At 45.4% G+C, this 21,431-nt stretch overlaps 1 protein-coding gene across 5 annotated transcripts in view; it reads right to left on the reverse strand.

Annotated features, from left to right (window-relative positions):
* The window catches only part of tbc1d22a (TBC1 domain family, member 22a), a 212,999-nt gene that overhangs the window by 52,037 nt on the left and 139,531 nt on the right, over positions 1-21,431 (reverse strand). For all 5 annotated transcript variants that reach the window (XR_006079204.1, XM_042300052.1, XM_042300053.1 and 2 more), the window contains one exon: positions 3,485-3,612. Coding sequence is in view for 4 of the 5 variants with exons in the window: in XM_042300052.1 (XP_042155986.1) it covers positions 3,485-3,612 (128 nt within the window). In the remaining variant the exon portion in view is untranslated. The remainder of the gene's footprint in view (positions 1-3,484; positions 3,613-21,431) is intronic.

The raw sequence follows: 21,431 nt of genomic DNA on the forward strand, positions 1-21,431 counted from the left end.
GGAAATCAATTGAGTTTTATCTGCAGTTCACTTTTGGTAGGCAGCGTCTCAGTGTCGAGTTCATAAAAGCTGAACTTTAGAGGCCTTCCTGACTGCTGCTCTCTGGGATTACGACGTGGGAACTTACCTGCGTGAGTTCATACGCAGTCAGAGCAGTGACCTAGAGAGTGTTACAGACTTCCTAACAGTGTCGTGAGAGTTTATAGACTAACCCCGTACCGAACGGTCAGTGACTTTCTCATGTCACTAAGGGGCTTCTGCCTTCTTATTACGTTTCATAATGCTCTGACTGAATCGACAACCTTCACTCTCCCAGTCAATACAGAGGGTAAAGCAGTAATTGAAGGAGAACAAGGGAATAGGTACACAATTACACCCCGCTACCCTCTGAGCGCCCCCACTAAAAACACTGTTGCCACAGTAATTAAAGTGAGTCATCAGGAGAGGGTCAACTTCCTCCACATCCCATAAGGTACACACACACATTTTATACTCCAACACAACGAAGAATCAATAGAGACGCATTAAGTAATATCCTGCTATTATTGACTCCTGGTGTTATCCTAACAAGAGACCGTGTCCGTTGAGCCCACACCAGAAAGTACACGTCAACAAGCGTCAAAATCAATGGCAGGGTCTGATAGTGGCGGAGACAGAGGTACAGAGGAAGCCCTCCATAACTTCCTCCCTCTAACACTTTGAGGTGAACAAAAGAAAAGCCACCGCGACTGTCAGACCACACACACACGGCTGTTGGAAGTCAAAGGGCTTGAGATGGCTATCTGCTCTCTGGCATCCCTGTGTACTATTGTGCTATTGACTGTATGTTTGTTGACTTCCATGTGTAACTCTGTGTTGTTGTGTCACACAGCTTTGCTTTATCTTGGCCAGGTCGCAGTGGTAAATGAGCACTTGTTCTCAACGAGCCTACCTGGTTAAATAAAAGGTGAAATAATAAATAAAATAAATAGTATGGAAGCCGATGTGTGGCTCGTCGATAGGGCTGGAGAGTTTTGACCAACAGCTAAATTCTAAAGTCCTCATATGAACTAAAGGAAGTAGCTGATTAGTAGAATCAAGTGAAAAGCCAATGCCACCCAAGAGCTACTATATGTATGTGTGTGTGAGTGAGAGTGAGCGACAGAGACAAAGTGAATGAGAGACAACGAGAGAATGAGATTAGCATTTTAAAAGAAAATAAAGGAAAGTCAAGAGTCACCCCAACCCCATCAATCTTTTAGATATACAGTTGAAGTAGGAAGTCTACATACACCGTAGCCAAATACATTTAAACTCAGTTTTTCACAATTCCTGACATTTAATCCTAGTAAAGATTCCCTGCTTTAGTCAGTTAGGATCACCACTTCATTTTAAGAATGTGAATTGTGTGTGCATATATTGAATAATCATAGAGAATGATTTATTTCAGCTTTTATTTCTTTCATCACATTCCCAGTGGGTCAGAAATGTACATACACTCAAGTAGCATTGCAATTCAAATTGTTTAACTTGGGTCAAACGTTTTGGCTAGCCTTCCACAAGCTTCCCACAATGCGTTGGGTGAATTTTGGCCCATTCCTCCTGACAGAGCTGGTGTAACTGAGTCAGGTTTGTAGGCCTCCTTGCTCGCACACACTTTTTCAGTTCTGCCCACACATTTTCTATAGGATTGAGGTCAGGGCTTTGTGATGGCCACTCCAATACCTTGACTTTGTTGTCCTTAAGCCATTTTGCCACAACTTTGGATGTATGCTTGGGGTCATGGTCCATTTGGAAGATCCATTTGCGACCAAGCTTTAACTTCCTGACTGATGTCTGGAGATGTTGCTTCAATATATCCACATAATTTCCTCACGTTGCCATCTATTTTGGGAAGTGCACCAGTCCCTCCTGCAGCAAAGCAGCCCCACAACATGATGCTGACACTGCAGTGCTTCACAGTTGGGATGGGGATCTTCAGCTTGCAAGCCGCCTCCTTTTACCTCCAAACATAACAATGGTCATTATGGCCAAACAGTTCTATTTTTGTTTCATCAGACCAGAGGACAGTTCTCCAAAAAGTACGATCTTTGTCCCCATGTGCAGTTGCAAACTGTAGTCTGGCTTTATGGAGTTTTTGGAGCAGTGGCTTCTTCCTTGCTGAGCGGCCTTTCAGGTTATGTCGATATAGGACTCGTTTTACTGTGGATATAGACACTTGTGTACCTGTTTCCTCCAGCATCTTCACAAGGTCCTTTGCTGTTGTTCTGGGATTGATTTGCACTTTGCGCCAAAGTACGTTCATCTCTAGGAGGCAGAACACGTCTCCTTCCTGAGCGGTATGATGGTTGCATGATCCCATGGTGTTTATACTTGCATACTATCGTTTGAAAAGATGACCGTGGCACCTTCAGGCATTTGAAAATTGCTCCCAAGGATGAACCTTGTGGAGGTCTACAATTTTTTTCTGCAGTCTTGGGTGATTTCTTTTGAATTCCCCATGATGTCAAGCAGAGGCACTGAGTTTGTAGGTAGGCCTTGAAATACATCCTCAGATAAACCTCCAATTGACTCAAATGATGTCAATTAGCCTATCAGAAGCTTCTAAAGCCATGACATCATTTTCTGGAATTTTCCAAGCTGTTTAAAAGCCCAGTCAACTTAGTGTATGTAAACTTCTGACCCACTGGAATTGTGACAGTGAATTATAAGTGAAATAATCTGTCTGTAAACAATTGTTGGAAAAATGTAGTGTCATGCACAAAGTTGATGTCCTAACCGACCTGCTAAAACTATAGTTTGTTAACAAGAAATTTGTGGAGTGGTTGAAAAACAAGTTTTAATGACTGCAACCTAAGTGTATGTAAACTTCCCACTTCAACTGTATATACACATATTCATGTATAATAGGCTACCTTAGATGACGCACGGCTGAGGCAAAGGCACACAATACAAGACACATACACATTCCTCCTACACAGAACCAGTCAGTAATGCAGTTCTTTTAATCCCTCCGATACGTCATCGATCAATTCATGTCATTGACGAACTGCCAGGTTATAGTAAGACAGGTAAGTTCCCAGAAAATCAGACACTGTGGCCCTTCAGTGCCAAGCCAGAGCACTGCACCACTGTCCCATTGCAGGCTTTCAGAGGTCCTACACTCTGAGGGGAGGGATGGGAGGAGTGATGAAGGATGGTTTGTTAACAAGGCTTTTGTTTAGTAATAGTTCAGTGGCGTTGAGGCACGGGCTCATTGCTCTGAGCTGCTGACAGAGAGAGAGATAGAGAGCCAGAGGTACAGGCCACAGAGGAGAGGACTGACAGAGATGACCTCTGCTGGATAGGGCCTTATGAAGGAATACAATGGTTGAATCACACACACACGTCACGCTGTGAGTGAAATGTGACAATTTGTGTGTGTGTGTGTGTGTGTTCCTGCACGCGTGTTTGTACAGCATGTGTGCGTATGTACGTGTGTGTTTGTGGTGTGTGTGTGTGTCACCTGGTAGGTGTCCCAGAGGCGTATCGTGCAGCGTAACGGCAGCTCTCTCATCAGCAGGTTGTTCATCCAACGAAAGGCAAACTGGAGATACTCCACTTCATACTGCTGCATGTGGACGTGCACCGTTTCTGAAACACACCCGCCCACACACACACACACACAGACTTGTTAAACTGAAACACACACATTTCTATCAAACAATGATCAACGCACGCACTTACAGTATGCAAACACACTACCGTCAGACACTGATGAACACACACACACACGAGCCATTCACATGGAGAGCTGCTGATCATTGTGATAACCACAGCAGACACACACACACCTTTTTCTTTCCACTAATGATGGCTGGGTGGTCAGACAATACCGCCGTAATTACATAGCTGTCAGTGGACCTCTCAAAAGGACATTAAAGCTACTGTATAGCTTGGGAGAAAGACAGCATTATAACAGTGTGTGTGTGTGTGTGTGTGTGTGTGTATATATATATTGTGCACGCGTGCGTGTGTGTTTTAGAGATCTTCACCACTTCGTTACGAAATGGACCTGGGCCTTTCCCACCCGGACCCGAGGAAAACTAGACCCATTCTGTATAGAGCTGGTCGGATCCAGATCCAGTCATTTCCGAGTGAGTACTGTATATTCAAAATGATGTGGACACCCCTATTTCAGCCACAACCATTGCTGACAGGTGTATACAATCGAGCACACAGCCATGCAATCGCTTTAGACAAACATTGAATGTAGAATGGTCTTACTGAAGAGCTCAGTGACATTCAACGTGGCACCGTCATAGGATGCCACCTTTCCAACAAGTCAGTTGGTCAAATGTGTGCCCTGCTAGAGCTGCCCCACAGCTGTTGCTGTGAAGTAGAAATGTCTAGGAGCAAAAACTGCTCAGCCGCGAAGTGGAAGGCCACAAGCTCACAGAACGGGACCGCCGAGTGCTGAGACACGTAGCGAGTAAAAATTGACTGCCCTCGGTTGCAACACTCCCTACCAAGTTCCAAACTGCCTCTGGAAGCAACGCCAGCACAATAGCTGTTCATCAGGAGCTTCATGAAATGGGTTTCCATGGCCCAGCAGCCACACACAAGCCTAACGTCACCATGCAAAATGCCATGCGTTGACTTTGGAGCGGTGGAAATGCGTTCTCTGGAGTGATGAATCACCCTTTTGGCGGATGCCAGAAGAACAATACCTGCCCCAATGCAGTGTCAACTGCAAGGTTTGGTGGAGGAGGAATAAAGGTCTAGGGCTGTTTTTCATGGTTCGGGCTCACCCCTTAGTTCCAGTGCAGGGAAATCTTAAAGCTACAATCACGATTCTACATCACGATTCTGTGCTTCCAACTTTGATGCAAAAGTTGGGGAAGAACTCTTCCTGTTTCAGCATGACAATGCCACCATGTACAAAGTGAGGTCCATACAGAAATGGTTTGTCGAGATCGGTGTGGAAGAACTTGACTGGCTTGCACAGAGCCCTGACCTTAACCTCATTGAACACCTTTGGGATGAATTGGAACGCCGACTGCGAGCCAGGGCTAATCGACCAACAGTAGTGCCCGACCTCACTATTACGCCACGGAAGCAAATAACCGCAGCAATGTTCCAACGTCTGATGGAAAGCCTTCTCAGAAGAGTGGAGGCTGTTACAGCAGCAAAGGGGGACCAACTCCATATCAATGCCCATATTTTGTAATGAGACGTTTGACGAGCAGGTGTTCACATACGTTTGGTCATGTAGTGTCTCCTAACTTTTTCACACACACACACACACACACACACACAGGCTTTATGACTGGAGCATATTGCCACTTTGATGACTTATAATTGGCCAACAACAAGCTACATGCACCACACACCTCTTGTGAAAAGCAAGAGCAGCAGCATACATGATAAAATGTCTCTCTACTGCAGCCGTTATGTTTGGATCTGTAAGGGCTCTTCCGGACTAGTCCGTTAAAATGACACATACCCGAGACCCGTGACAATCACCTCAGCTCTGACCCAGACCCGTTACATTATTTACAATTCTGGATCGGGAACCGCTCATGTCCTGGATTGTGTCTTGGGTATTCGTGTACAGGTGGATCTGTGAAGACCTCCAGTGTGTATGAATCAAAGACTATTAATAAGCTCTGAAACATCCAATCAGTCCTCTCTAACCAGTGACACGGACAATGATTCCAGATCAGATCCCTGAACAATGAAGCTACCTTAGTTCGGTCCTGACATAAAGGACAACTCTGTACAGAGGTCGCATTACCGTTTAGAAATATGCATTTTCTGCCTTTTAAACCATTTCACTTGCGTTTTATGTTTAAAGTTTACAGTGTTTGCATCAATAGAGCGATCAGGGGAGTGCAACTAGTTTCTCTTCACACACAATAAATGAATGATACACATTTGGCAGAAATTAGCTTCCTTTTCATCAAATGAAAATAGAAGTGCAAGACTATTTAGCCAGCAGCCACACATAAGTGCACTAGCTTACAGGGGGGAAAACGATGCATGGCCACCCGAGTAGTCATGTTTATCATAGAATAATGTAGCCAGCTACTTTTCCTAATGTTTCGCTTGGAGTTCTTCTTGCATTTTAGCTACCCGGAGTAAAGTGTGCATTCACATCACCCCTGCTGTACCCATCACAATCCACTTCATTTTTCACCATACATGTGTCAACACACACCCGTCAACAAATCACATTCGTTCTCGCATGCGCACCCACACAGACACTCTCAGGAGGGTGAGGTAAACAGTGAACACTCCTCTCGCTCTCTCATCCCCACAGTTTAATTATGGCATAGCTATGCTCCGCATAAACAACAGAGGCCTAACATCATTAACAGTGAATAAATCACAGTCATATATCACCTCTAAACAGCTTCCCTAATAAGAGGCAACCAACACTCAGAATAACCACTTGAGGAAATAAATGAAACTTCTCACATGTAATCAGAGGAGTTGGCTTGGCTAAAGTAAGAAGAGAAGAGGAACCGTTCTACAGAGAGAAAATAGCCTGAGTTCTGAGTCCTGGTCCCCTGGAAGTTAATTAGTTCGTTATTGTTTTATCTGTTCTAGAGCCAGTAGAACAGAGGAACAGCTGTTATAGCTAGGGAAGGAAATCAGAGAGCGGGAGAGAATGATTATTAGTGTTTCAGTACTACGGAGCCACTCTTTCTGCAATATAGAACATTATTTTACTCCGTTGCACACCCAGGGAGGAGGGAAGCACCTGCTTTCAGCTAGGAACACATCTAGAAGACTTGTTGTGGGCAACTAAGTACAGTTAACATGATTAGGCCTGCAGTTAAAACAGCAGGAAAGTGACTTGGTTGAGGGTGAATTAAGTCAAGTCAGCGGTTGAAAGCGTCTGCCCTAAAAAGTACTCTACCAGAACCAAATCAAATTCAGTGGTAAGGTAACTCATTAATCCTGTTTGCGAGAAGTCAGACTATAATATGCTAAAGAAGAGGCAAGTGTTAGCAGGACTGTTTGTTTAGTGGAGTTTTGTAGGGAGGTTAGCACTCCGGCCGACGCCGACTGGCAGCGCACGGCCTGCTAGGTAGATTTGGGTAGCGGGAGCACAGTTGGAGGTCAGGGGTCAGGGAAAAGACAAGCGATGCTGCTGAGCTGCATTCTGCTGAGCTCCACACTTCTCCCTGACTTCTGCTCTCCTCCATCCCATGATTACATCTACGCCGTGGCCCTCTCCCTTCCCTCATTCTCTCTCCCTCCATCTATCTCTCCCGCTCTCGAGCGCACTCTTTGTCCCTCATCTCTCTCCTCTTTTTCCCTCATCTCTCTCCTCTTTTTCCCTCTCTTTCTTTACTTAGATCTCTCTTTCTTCATCCACCTCTACCCCTCAGCTCCATTTTCAGGGTTCTTGCCTGTCTGAATGGGTTCTCTGCTGAGCTTTTTCTACCACTTGACCAGACCTCCAGTACTCTGACAGCATGCACCCTGAAAGATAGGTCCTCTAAATCATTTCCCATGACATACCAACAGCGTGTCTTTTTGCGTCTGTGACTGAGCTCCGATGTTGTCCTTATCATGTTTCAGTGTCAGGCAAAGTTGATTGCATAAGGAGATTGATAGACACACCACAACACGCCTTCTTAGCTTCAGCGAAAACTGTGCATCATATACTTGTGTGTGTGTGCGTGTGTGTGTGTGTGTGTGTACTCTATATCCCAGGATGACAGTTGAGTGTGACTCTGCCTGTATGCTAGGCTATCAGTTCCTTCTCTGTGCTCCTAGTGATTGCATTTGTCACAGCAGCAGGAACACGTCATTCAGTGCATCCATCTTTACGCCACTTCAATCACACACAGGGCTGCAGCACTGAGGACTATGATCTACATTCTAAACCCTCGACCAGCGACTCGCGTCCATGATCAAAGTAGAATCTGGCTATGAAGAACAACTCCTTCATACTCTCACTTACAAAACTCTTCAAAGCACAACAAACAAATATAATTTGTTGATGCCAATGGATGGATGCATATTTGAGATGATTTTACGGTAAACAATATAGCAATATGCATAGTGCTGCTAAGACGGTAGAGGAGAGCCAAGCTCTATGGGCCTGTGTGGATCAATAGGTTGTGTGTCGGTGGGATTGAGAGGTCTGGAGGAGATGAGAGGAGCTCAGAGGAGAGGCAGAGAGAACAGAGGGGTGACTGCAGGTTAAATCCTCACGGCAGAGACTTGATGTCAGATCAACACGAAGCTCAGCAATGGACATGTAATCACATGCACGTACGCACAGTCATACACACACACGCACAAACTCGCGCACACACACACACACACACACACACACACACACACGGAATAATAGTAACAATACCTTCTAACATAGGAAAGATAATTATTTTCTTCATAGACACACTCAAACTTCTTTTTCTATAATTCTATTCATACTTCTGCCTCAACAATCGAACCAATCGAGTCTTACAGGTACATGATTCAGAGTGCCGGAACCGTGCGGTTTCTCTCCTTCGTTTGCATAAATAAACTCACCTTCAGCAACTTCCGTGCTGATGAGCCCTGAATGCATTCTGTATTCACACAGAACAGAGAGAGAGAGAGAGATCAGAGGAAACATTTCCAAACCTTATGGAGAGAGAGAGAAACATCTGGGGGTTTTTTCTCTTCTCTTTTTAGGGGCTAGATCAGCTTTAATATTGCAGGTAGATTGTAGCTTCCGGTGAACGTTAGCGTGACGGTAGAAATCACACGCTTTCGTGTCACGATAACAAAACGGGGCTGTGGTTTAATACGGCGTCGCTAATTAGAGCGAAGCTCCTGATTGTTGCTATAACAAATACAAACACTACGCCCGGCGACGGTTCTGCCTTTTGGCTCCTGAGTGGAGGGGATTCAGTTCATTTCATAATGAGGGGAGGGGGGCCAGCCAGGGGTGGGGAGGGGACGTTCCACAGACTAGAGACGTCTCTTTATTAGGTACCGAGTCAAAGGGGGGAATCCCGGGGCCTCAGAGAGACGATCAATAATAGGTTAGGGAGAGCTCAGCATCCAGATCAGAACTAAGTGGCTAGAGCGTTAAGTCACCTGGTGTCCCATGTCCCAAATCAGGCAGACACACTAGCGCTGGGGACGATAAACCAAAGTTCTGACGCCGACCACACCGATTGGCTATCGCAAGCATTTTGCTGACATCGTCCATTACGATAGGTAGCCTTGAAATGAAGTACGTTTGGTGATATGGTTGATAGTTAATGAGACAACTGATGGCTACAACCACCAAACTAGTAGCAGTAGTTTAAAAGATATTTAATGAATAGATTTATTGTGGTGCACATTTTAAGCATTGTTCCGTTTATCGTATCAATTCAGGGAATGTATTGCGATACGGATTTTTGTCCATATTGCCCAGCTCTAACACACACACACAGACAGACACACCTTCACCACAAGAGTCATCTCACGCCACACTACCTAATCACCTAACGGTCCGACTGATGGAGCAGACCATCATAACTACTGGACAGAAACCTCCATAGCGGTCTGCATCTCCCGACACTTCTGGAAAACGGTGTCTCTCTCACTGACCAATGTCACCTGTAACATCAACTCAAGTAGAAAATGAAAAGTGACTATAGAAGGATGTCATTAGCCGCGGTAGGCTAAATGCATGAGAAACGACCTCCCCTTTTGGCTTAAACCAGGTTTTTGTTCCCGTCCCACTCTCCTGGGTGGAAGGTGACCGTTTCCTCCTCCTCCTCGTTTATCTAGAGCACACCCTGTGCACTACCGCCTCAGCGCGTTCATTTGAATTGTAAACACACTCATCTCCATATACCTGGTTCTGTTTAAAGGGCCTGGGAGATAGGGTGGTGGGGCGGGCCGTGACGGAGCAGGGGAACACAGGGCATCGCAGGACTCTCTGCTTAAAAGTAGGATTACAAATGCGGATAGCTCTTGCCTCGTTTAGACAATTTCCATTGGTACATATCCTCCATTATGCACTGCACAAGGACGCCATCTTCCTGTTCTTGACAAACTCCTCGTAGCATATGACATGTTACTACCCACACATCTAAGATCAACACGCATCTATCAACCCGTTCTTAAAAAGCACAAAACAAAACGTGCGAGCTCAACCACCACGACAGCACAGGTCAGGCAGCTGATGACAGACAGCAGTGACCCCAACGCAGCATACCGCATGGTGAGTGAACACGTTGGCATGATCGACTGATCCCTAAACGCTACGGTGAGTGAACACGTTGGCATGATCGACTGATCCCTAAACGCTACAGTGAGTGAACACGTTGGCATGATCGACTGATCCCTAAACGCTACAGTGAGTGAACACGTTGGCATGATCGACTGATCCCTAAACGCTACAGTGAGTGAACACGTTGGCATGATCGACTGATCCCTAAACGCTACAGTGAGTGAACACGTTGGCATGATCGACTGATCCCTAAACGCTACAGTGAGTGAACACGTTGGCATGATCGACTGATCCCTAAACGCTACAGTGAGTGAACACGTTGGCATGATCGACTGATCCCTAAACGCTACAGTGAGTGAACACGTTGGCATGATCGACTGATCCCTAAACGCTACAGTGAGTGAACACGTTGGCATGATCGACTGATCCCTAAACGCTACAGTGAGTGAACACGTTGGCATGATCGACTGATCCCTAAACGCTACAGTGAGTGAACACGTTGGCATGATCGACTGATCCCTAAACGCTACAGTGAGTGAACACGTTGGCATGATCGACTGATCCCTAAACGCTACAGTGAGTGAACACGTTGGCATGATCGACTGATCCCTAAACGCTACAGTGAGTGAACACGTTGGCATGATCGACTGATCCCTAAACGCTACAGTGAGTGAACACGTTGGCATGATCGACTGATCCCTAAACGCTACAGTGAGTAAACACGTTGGCATGATCGACTGATCCTAAACGCTACAGTGAGTGAACACGTTGGCATGATCGACTGATCCCTAAACGCTACAGTGAGTAAACACGTTGGCATGATCGACTGATCCCTAAACGCTACAGTGAGTGAACACGTTGGCATGATCGACTGATCCCTAAACGCTACAGTGAGTGAACACGTTGGCATCGACTCCTTTCTAAGGCTCCAACACTGGCCATCCATCCACGGGGAGTGTGTTTCCAGAGAGAAGAGAGGGGGACGAGCTGCCGCGTCCAGCATCAGTCTGTCAAACATAAACAAAGCCCAGAGAGGGGGAGAGAAAAGAGAGAGGGAGAGAGAAAAGAGAGAGGGAGAGAGAAAAAAGAGAGAGAAAAGAGAGAGGGAGAGAGAAAAGAGAGAGAGAAGAGGGAGAGGAGAGAGAGAAAAGAGAGGGAGAGAGAGAGAGAGAGTGGGGAGAGAAAGAGAGAGAGAGAAAAGAGAGGGAGAGAAGAGAGAGGGAGAGAGAAGGGGAAAGGAACAGAGAAAAGGAGAACACGGGGGGCTGTAATAGTCTCACATCAGACATCAGTCTCAGTCTTTTAGAGAAACACAGCCCCACACAGAGGAGGAGAGGATGGAGAGATGTGTATTACTGCTGCAATAGTCTCACATCAGACATCAGTCTCAGTCTTTTAGAGAAACACTGCCCCACACAGAGGAGGAGAGGATGGAGAGATGTGTATTACTGCTGCCGTGTGGAGAGGAGGTTAGGCCCTGAGAGAGAAGGGGAGGACAAAGAGGAGATGAGGGACCGCCCTGGCTTTCCAACACACACACACGCACACGCGGAAGGAAAGGAGGAAGGAAGGAAGCACGCACAGTCCCACACACTGTTAGGCTAACATGCAAACCCCGGTCTCAGTCAGAAGTGAAAAACGTACTCTTCATATTCAGTTACAACCCTATACCCTCTTCACCTTAAAGGAATGAACGTCTGAGTGGCATGCGATGTTCTTGTCAAACCTGTACAAAAGTAGCACGGCTGACGTGTCAGCAGATCAACGTCTTGCCTTCCAGCTATCGTCCTGGCATATCAACTATCATACAACTCTCTGTCCTTGGATTTACCAAGCCTGAATGACCTCTTTTACATTACAGAATCTGAGCCAATCATATGATCTCAAACATACTCAACTGCCTCAGTGGGCGTATAAAAAGGCGACGATCAGTTGTACCATCTGAACTCAAGTGAACATTCTTTGAAATACTCTGTGGAAGTATGAGAGGAATATATAGTCTAAAGTCAGATATTCAATGAGAGGGTACAGAGGGTAGCCCTCCACCCTTCCACTTCTCCTCCCCCGTAATCATACAGGCCGTTAATAACAGGGAGAGAGGAAGCAAGGAACTGCTACAGGGAGGACAGGACCCATTGGCTCCCACTGCCTCTCTGGTCTGAGCTGTATGGATAAGATGGTACACTGTGGACAGATATCATATTAGAATATGGCTAGGCAACCCTGTTCCTGGAGTGCTGCAGGTGCTGTAGGATTTTGTTCCAACTAGGCACCACACCCGACCAGCTGAGCTAACTGATCAGTTCAGTGATTGCCTAAATCCAACACACCTGGTCTTCCAGATCAGTTCAATCAAAAACACGGAGTGCCTGTGGCACTGCAGCACCAGGGTTGCCTAACCCTGTATTAAAAGAACCAGGGTGGTTGCTTTGACCCGAGACGGGTCGTTCACCAGAATGTGTTAGTGATTCGTCAGGGATATATCAGGGCCTATTGGAGGAGGTTGAACGTTCACTCCTCCGCTAAATTGTACAGGGACTGGTCAGAGCCTAGACTATGCTCTCTGCTATATAGGTTACTGCACTGTATGGACCCTAGCTCTACACAGAGGCAGAGAAAAGGTTCGAGGAATCATGCCAAACTGTTCTCTCTCCACCCCTGTTGATTTGAGAGGCAAGTGAGGGGTAGTGGAGGGTCCAGGCAGGGCTGTGCTCTCTCGCTCTCTCTATTCCCCTCGGTTCTCTCTCTATTCCGTCTCCCTGTATTCTCTCTCTTTCCCTGCTCAGTGTCTGTGCTTTTCGCTCTACTCTGCTCTCTCTCCTTTGCCGTCTGTTTGAGGGAGATAAAGGCAGGTGAGCTGGCAGTGTTTGGGCTGAAGGGCAGGCAGGGAGAGACTGAAGGACGGACCGGAGCCGCTGACAGAGCAGACGAGTCACAGGGTAGGACGGGACGAAGCATTAATGCAATCAGACACTTGGGTGAGATCAGCATGACTCCCCCTCCTCTCCTCACCCCTCCCCTCCTCTCAGTGCCTGGTGGTCAAATGGGCTGTATCAGCTAAGGTACCAGGTAATACAAGACTCTGGTGTAAGTCCGTATAACACAACAAATCAGATCAGTTTCTGTATCATCATCATCATCATCATTAGGTGGAGATCAGTTTCACATATCACACATTTGATCAGCAATTTTATCAGCATCCCTGCAAAGGACAATGCAAGGTGAGGTCAGTTCACCATTACACCGTTAACACGTAAAGCACCTTGAAAAGCCCTATAAATGCAGCATCATTAGCATCTAATATAATCACAGGGGTAATTAGAGAATACCTCTTCATATAGCGTACAGTCTGGGCAGGGACTGTGGTTGTTGTTCCAGCATGATGTGGCTATTCAGCTGTATGACCACAATGTGTCATTGCTCAAGTTCATGGCTGATGGCATCACGAGTCAGGGCCAGTTTAGTTTTCGCTCACACACCCCCCCTCCACGCCCTCCTTCCCCTCCCGTCTTTCTCTGTCGCGTCCAGTCTGTCCCTCGTGCCCACAGACGTTATGTCAGGCAGGGCTGGCAGGCTGGTCGCGTTCTGTCATGTCCCTGTGGCGCTAGGCTAGCTCCTTCCTTTCTGTCACCTGACAGAGCAGAGCAGAGCCATATGGCTGAGGAGCCAGAGGAGAGCCAGAGGAGAGCCAGAGGTGTGCTTCAGCAGCATGTCTGAACATCAGGGCCCCGGGCCACCAAGTAGCACCAATCTGGGCAGGCCATCTCTCAGTGGTACACGTCCAGCCCTGGCTCACACACACCTTAACACATCCGTGAGTGTGGTGGGGGAAACACTACGCAGTGGTCGATAGGATCAAATACAACCTGGCTGGTGAACCATGAGGAAGAGACGAAGGCTGCTATGTGTCTCTGAAGGAAGGGAATGTAGCAAGGCCACTGATCTCTCTCTTCGCCACAGCTGTTGCATCTGAGGCCTTCTTCTCTTCCCTTTTCTCCACCGGCTTCCCTGTCCTCTACCTTTCTGTTCCCCTTTTTCTCTCTTTGGTCTTTCTTGTACCCGGCTGTTCTCTGCTCTCTGAAAGGTATAGTCTTTTCAAGGTGTAAATTCCAGTGTTGAATGGTGGTTAGGTGGTTATTTTCAAGTCACTCTGGGGGTTTGTAGGACTGTTGTTACACTGTGCTATTTTCCCAAAACGACCCCCTTGGAGCCATGTCCTGTGTCAGGTTTAATCAGCTTGCAGAGAGCTGGCAGAGTGGTGCTGTTTTACATCTCCCTTGGAGCAGCCCTAATGGATCTCATTACACAGAGGTGGAAATCAATCCGCACCAACTCATGCTCACACAAACACATCTATACTCACACTTTTATTTCGGCAGGCTTCTTATTTGAACATTCCTCGATTTAATTGACCCTGGGCAGTCAGTCCAGCATGACTGCCATTTCCCTCTCCCGGCCTCCACTTGGCTCCTCGGAAGAGCAGTCAACTCCTAGTACATCTGTTTTCATTTCAACAACCAGGGCTTGACATTGAACTTTTTTTTTAGCCACTTGTCCTTGGACAAGTAGGACATCTTTTTTTGGACTTTTCCGAAAGCTAAAGTCACAAAACAAAAAAAGGTCCGTAACACCATCGGCCAAAAGAGTGACTGAAAATGGGTGAAGTACATAGGAGGGATGTGAAATCATTTTCTGTGCTTGTCCATAGACCACGTGTCAAACTGGTTCCACGGTTGGGCCGAGCGTCTGCGGGTTTTGGCTCGTCCGCTATACTTGATTGATGAATTAAGGTCACTGATTAGTAAGGAACTCCCCTGCCTGGTTGTCTAAGTCTGGATTGAAAGGAAAAAACTATAACCAGTAGACACTAGGCCCTCCATGGGATGTTTGACACCCTGCCATAAACTCTGATCACCCCCCCACACCCCCTAGTGGCCATCCAAAATAATGTACAAACAATTTGAATCCATTTTTTATTTGATTAAATCTCTCTCTCTGTCCTCAGCTGTAGCCTAACTTTTTGACTCCTCATTGGATTTTTCAATCTTGGTATTGTTTGCTCAATTTCACTTCTTGTGGCCTAAAATATTTGTCATTCAAAAATAAATCTGTGAATGAGAATAGCGTAGACTCCGACTTTCATAATCATTCCCATTTAAAAGCTGCAACGTTAGGACACTAAAACACTAGAAAAGTTTGGAAAATACTCCTCATAACTTTAATTTGTCTTAATGCGTTTCTGATATTTTAGTTAGTAGGATTAGGATTTTGGCTGTTTGGTTCGCAATAGCAAAGATTTTGAGGGGGGAGGGGGCCTCGCATGCATCATTTCTGCTCTATAATGCTTTTCTCAACTAGAAGGTTTGTTCAAATTTCTCATTTGATTTTTCTTTTCTGCTATTGTTTCTTCTCTCTCTCTCTCATTATTACCATAGGCCTTCAATGTTTTTGGGTTAATCAAAAACAACACACTCTGAGATACCGTAGAACTCTGTTAGATTAATTCATTGCTTGATCATGAATAAGTGTGGCAGGGGAAATCTAGCATGAATTAAACTGAAAGAGTGGCTTGATAGGCCACGTCATATTCATATCAAAACGAGATTCTCCGACCGGATAGTTTGTGCTGCTTTGGTGAGACTCTTAGCTCTGTCTACATTGTTCTCTTGCTTTCTATAAATAAAACCTATTTATTGAAATGTGTTATAGCAAATAGGAATATAGGCAATTTACTCAGAATGTAAACTGTGCCCTGCGGCTCTGCCTGATCCAATTCTGATTGGAGTAATTGTTTGATATTGTGATTTTCTACTGAAATCTATATTCTGGTAACTATTTTGGAGTTTAAATGTATTTGGCTAAGGTGTATGTAAACTTGGGTTTCATGCAGGGCTCATCTGAGAAAGACACGTTGGTCTCAGCATGACACCCTGTTGATAAAAAAAACACGTTTAATGAGATTATATAAATATTTGGATAAATACTATGTATGACTATTTTAAAATATATGCCAATATTTTCCAAATGTATGTCCTAATACATTACCATATTCAAACACTTGTTCTAAAAATTAAAAATAAATTAAGACTTTCAAATGTCTTTGAAGGTAATTAAAATACCCTAAATAGTATTTGAACCCAGGTCTGACACATACACGCAAGCCAACAGAGGATTTCAAGAGGAAGACAAATCTTACTCATTTCTCTCCCCTCACACCTAATGTACTGTGCTCTCTCTCTCTCTCTCTCTCTGTGTGTCTTTTGCTCTCCCTATGTTGTACACTTTCCCTCAGTCTCGATCATTAGTCTGCTGCAGGAGACAACACACTGACATGAAAGCAGAACAAAATTACACACATTCCACTGACAAGAGATCCAATCAAACCATCACAACAACTCATACAACAGGAGAAGTGTTCACCCAAAACTGTCTCTCTCTGCTCTCATGTCCCGATAGCCCTTTCAAACTACTACAGCACCACAGCCTTCTCAAATATAAATTCTCCCCCAGCATTCTCCCCTACTTCCACATCCCATTTGAATGTGAGGCATAAGACATTTAGCCCCCCGATTAGAGATAAATACAGTTCAATGTGACAAGAGTGGGACTCTGGAGTCTAACAATGTGAAGGTTGGTCAAGAACAAGCCCATTTGATAAGGGCTTCTGTTCGGTATTCATGACGAGGACAGAGAGAAACACCGTCAGAGACTAATGGTAATGAGAAACATTTGATAAGGGCTTCTGTTCGGTATTCATGACGAGGACAGAGAGAAACACCGTCAGAGACTAATGGTAATGAGAAACATTTGATAAGGGCTTCTGTTCGGTATTCATGACGAGGACAGAGAGAAACACCGTCAGAGACTAATGGTAATGAGAAACATTTGATAAGGGCTTCTGTTCGGTATTCATGACGAGGACAGAGAGAAACACCGTCAGAGACTAATGGTAATGAGAAACATTTGATAAGGGCTTCTGTTCGGTATTCATGACGAGGACAGAGAGAAACACCGTCAGAGACTAATGGTAATGAGAAACATTTGATAAGGGCTTCTGTTCGGTATTCATGACGAGGACAGAGAGAAACACCGTCAGAGACTAATGGTAATGAGAAACATTTGATAAGGGCTTCTGTTCGGTATTCATGACGAGGACAGAGAGAAACACCGTCAGAGACTAATGGTAATGAGAAACATTTGATAAGGGCTTCTGTTCGGTATTCATGACGAGGACAGAGAGAAACACCGTCAGAGACTAATGGTAATGAGAAACATTTGATAAGGGCTTCTGTTCGGTATTCATGACGAGGACAGAGAGAAACACCGTCAGAGACTAATGGTAATGAGAAACATTTGATAAGGGCTTCTGTTCGGTATTCATGACGAGGACAGAGAGAAACACCGTCAGAGACTAATGGTAATGAGAAACATTTGATAAGGGCTTCTGTTCGGTATTCATGACGAGGACAGAGAGAAACACCGTCAGAGACTAATGGTAATGAGAAACATTTGATAAGGGCTTCTGTTCGGTATTCATGACGAGGACAGAGAGAAACACCGTCAGAGACTAATGGTAATGAGAAACATTTGATAAGGGCTTCTGTTCGGTATTCATGACGAGGACAGAGAGAAACACCGTCAGAGACTAATGGTAATGAGAAACATTTGATAAGGGCTTCTGTTCGGTATTCATGACGAGGACAGAGAGAAACACCGTCAGAGACTAATGGTAATGAGAAACATTTGATAAGGGCTTCTGTTCGGTATTCATGACGAGGACAGAGAGAAACACCGTCAGAGACTAATGGTAATGAGAAACATTTGAATGACAAAGCATGGACATTACGTGGACATCAGACGTATTTAACCACAGTCAATGAGCTGTGTCCCAAATGGCATGCTATTCCCTATTTAGTGTGCTACTTTTGACCAGGATCCATAGGGGGCATCATTAGGGCTCTGGTCAAAAGTATTGCACTATATAGAGAATAGGGTACCAGATTAATTACCACACAGGGACTCTTAGAAGGTAAGAGACTCACTCCCGGGAGAAAACCTTGGTCTCTAATTACAATGAGTGCAGAAACTACAGATTTTGCTTAGTGTTGATTCAAACCTATATGGAGACGTACGTGTGTGTGTGTGTAAATCAAACTGTCACATGCGCTGAAGACAACAGGTGTAGACCTTACCGTGAAATGCTTACTTTACAAGCCCTTAACCAACAGGTGTAGACCTTACTGTGAAATGCTTACTTACAAGCCCTTAACCAACAGGTGTAGACCTTACTGTGAAATGCTTACTTACAAGCCCTTAACCAACAGTGTAGACCTTACTGTGAAATGCTTACTTTACAAGCCCTTAACCAACAGGTGTAGACCTTACAGTGAAATGCTTACTTTACAAGCCCTTAACCAACAGGTGTAGACCTTACCGTGAAATGCTTACTTTACAAGCCCTTAACCAACAGGTGTAGACCTTACTGTGAAATGCTTACTTTACAAGCCCTTAACCAACAGGTGTAGACCTTACTGTGAAATGCTTACTTTACAAGCCCTTAACCAACAGGTGTAGACCTTACCGTGAAATGCTTACTTTACAAGCCCTTAACCAACAGGTGTAGACCTTACCGTGAAATGCTTACTTTACAAGCCCTTAACCAACAGGTGTAGACCTTACTGTGAAATGCTTACTTTACAAGCCCTTAACCAACAGGTGTAGACCTTACCGTGAAATGCTTACTTTACAAGCCCTTAACCAACAGGTGTAGACCTTACTGTGAAATGCTTACTTACAAGCCCTTAACCAACAGGTGTAGACCTTACTGTGAAATGCTTACTTACAAGCCCTTAACCAACAGTGTAGACCTTACTGTGAAATGCTTACTTTACAAGCCCTTAACCAACAGTGTAGACCTTACAGTGAAATGCTTCCTTTACAAGCCCTTAACCAACAGGTGTAGACCTTACCATGAAATGCTTACTTTACAAGCCCTTAACCAACAGTGTAGACCTTACCGTGAAATGCTTACTTTACAAGCCCTTAACCAACAATGTAGTTCAAGAAGAATTAAGAAAATATACCAAATAAATTCAAGTTAAAAAAATAAAAGAATAAAAAGTAAACCCCAAAAAGAAAAACGAGGCTATATACATGGGATACAGGGGATAACCGAGTCAGTGTGCGGGGGTACAGGTTAGTCCAGGTCATTTGTACATGTAGGTAGGGGTGAAGTGACTTTGCATAGATAAGAAACAGCAAGTAGCAGCAGTGTACAAAGAGGGGGGTCAATGTAAATAGTCCAGTGGCCATTTTATTCATTCTTCAGCAGTCTTATGGCTTGGGGGTAGAAGCTGTTAAGGAGCCTTTCGGTACCAGACCTGGCGCTCCGTTACCGCTTGCCGTGCGGTAGCAGAGACAAGTATAAGTGTGTGTTTAAGTGTACGCGTGTGTCTAGGTGTTGAGTTAATGAGCGATATGTTAAAATTGGGAAAAACATATTACAAATACATGGTCGTCATTTATCAGATGTTCTTATCTATAGAGACTTATAGGTGCAGTTCGGGTTTAAGTGCCTTGCTCAAGGGCACATCGACAGATTTTTATCTAGTCGGCTCAGGGATTCGAACCAGGGACCTTTTGGTTACTGGCCAAACGCTCTTAACCGCTAGGCTAATTTCACAGTAATAAAATGTATATACCTTGCAAAGTATGGTTAATTTATCATTATAAACTAGGTGGTTCGAGCCCTGAATGCTGATTGGCTGAAAGACGTGGTATATCAGAAAAACATGTATCCAAGCACTCCGCATTGCGTCGTGCGTAAGAACAGCCCTTAGCCGTGGTATATTGGCCATACACCACACCCACCTCGGGCCTTATTGCTGAAGTATTTACAGGTCATTTACTGTAGGATCAAGGAAATGGAGATATCAACTCAACACCGGAAACTCTAAATGATAAAGAGAGAAAGAAGTGAAGTTCTCAAGGAGGACTGGTAAAGTTCAATCTCTGTCTCCTCCTGACTCCAGAGAGAGTAAATCTAACCTGCGACCTAAAGACATTTATCTTGTCCAAAAAGACCAACTCAATTTCCCTCCCTGCATACATTTGGTTAAATATAGCCAAGTCCAAACTGAGCAGAGACATCAGAAAGAAAGAAAAAATAAGACCGTTTTGGAATACAAATGCCTGGGTCTGGGGCTAGGGTGTACAGATGGGGCGTGGGCTGATCTGGCAGTAGGGTATAGAGCTCGGTCTCAGGTTGAACCTGGGTCTACAACTGGGCTGACTGTCTCTGTCCTGTAAGATGTCCACTAAATCCTGATTATACCTCTCTAATGTAAAGAAAGTACGGGACTAGATCTGAGTCTAGGTCCAGTCCCGGTCTGGCTTTGTGCTGTGCAGGGGCCAGCCTTATCCTGCTCTGTCAGGAAATGGAGGGAGGAGAGGATGGCCAGTGAATTCTGATTACACCTCTGTCATTTAAAGTAATGAGAGGAGCTCATGCTCTGGTGGCTCCTTGCTTCCCCCGGCGGGCCAGACGCCAGCCAGCCACCGTTCTGTTAAAGGCCACACTGACCCGCCACTGATTGGGGATGACACACAGCAGTCAGGGTGTGTGTGTGTGTGTGTGTGTGTGTGTGTGTGTGTGTGTGTGTGTGTGTGTGTGTGTGTGTGTGTGTGCCCGCGATCACTCTGACAGATGGACCGACTAATCGTCATTCTGACAGAAAGAGAGATATGGTGAGACAGACAGATGGACAGACAAAGAGAGAGAGAGATAGGACACAGGGATGTGCTCAGAGACAGGATTTCCCTTCCGGAAATCACACAGATGGAAAAAGGTAAACAGAAAGAGGGAAAGGACCACAGGAGAGGACAGGAGAGAGAGAGAGAGAGAGAGAGGACAGGAGAGAGAGAGGGAGAGGACCGGAGAGAGAGAGAGGGAAAGGACCACAGGAGAGGACAGGAGAGAGAGAGAGAGAGAGGACAGGAGAGAGAGAGGGAGAGGACCGAGAGAGAGAGAGAGAAAGGACCACAGGAGAGGACAGGAGAGAGAGAGAGGGAGGGAAAGGACCACAGGAGAGGACAGGAGAGAGAGAGAGAGAGAGAGGACAGGAGAGAGAGAGAGAGAGGGAGAGGACCGGAGAGAGAGAGAGGGAAAGGACCACAGGAGAGGACAGGAGAGAGAGAGGGAGAGGACCGGAGAGAGAGAGAGAAAGGACCACAGGAG

This window comes from Oncorhynchus tshawytscha, linkage group LG17, assembly GCF_018296145.1.
Source record: "Oncorhynchus tshawytscha isolate Ot180627B linkage group LG17, Otsh_v2.0, whole genome shotgun sequence".
In the NCBI taxonomy this organism is placed as follows: Eukaryota; Metazoa; Chordata; class Actinopteri; order Salmoniformes; family Salmonidae; genus Oncorhynchus; species Oncorhynchus tshawytscha.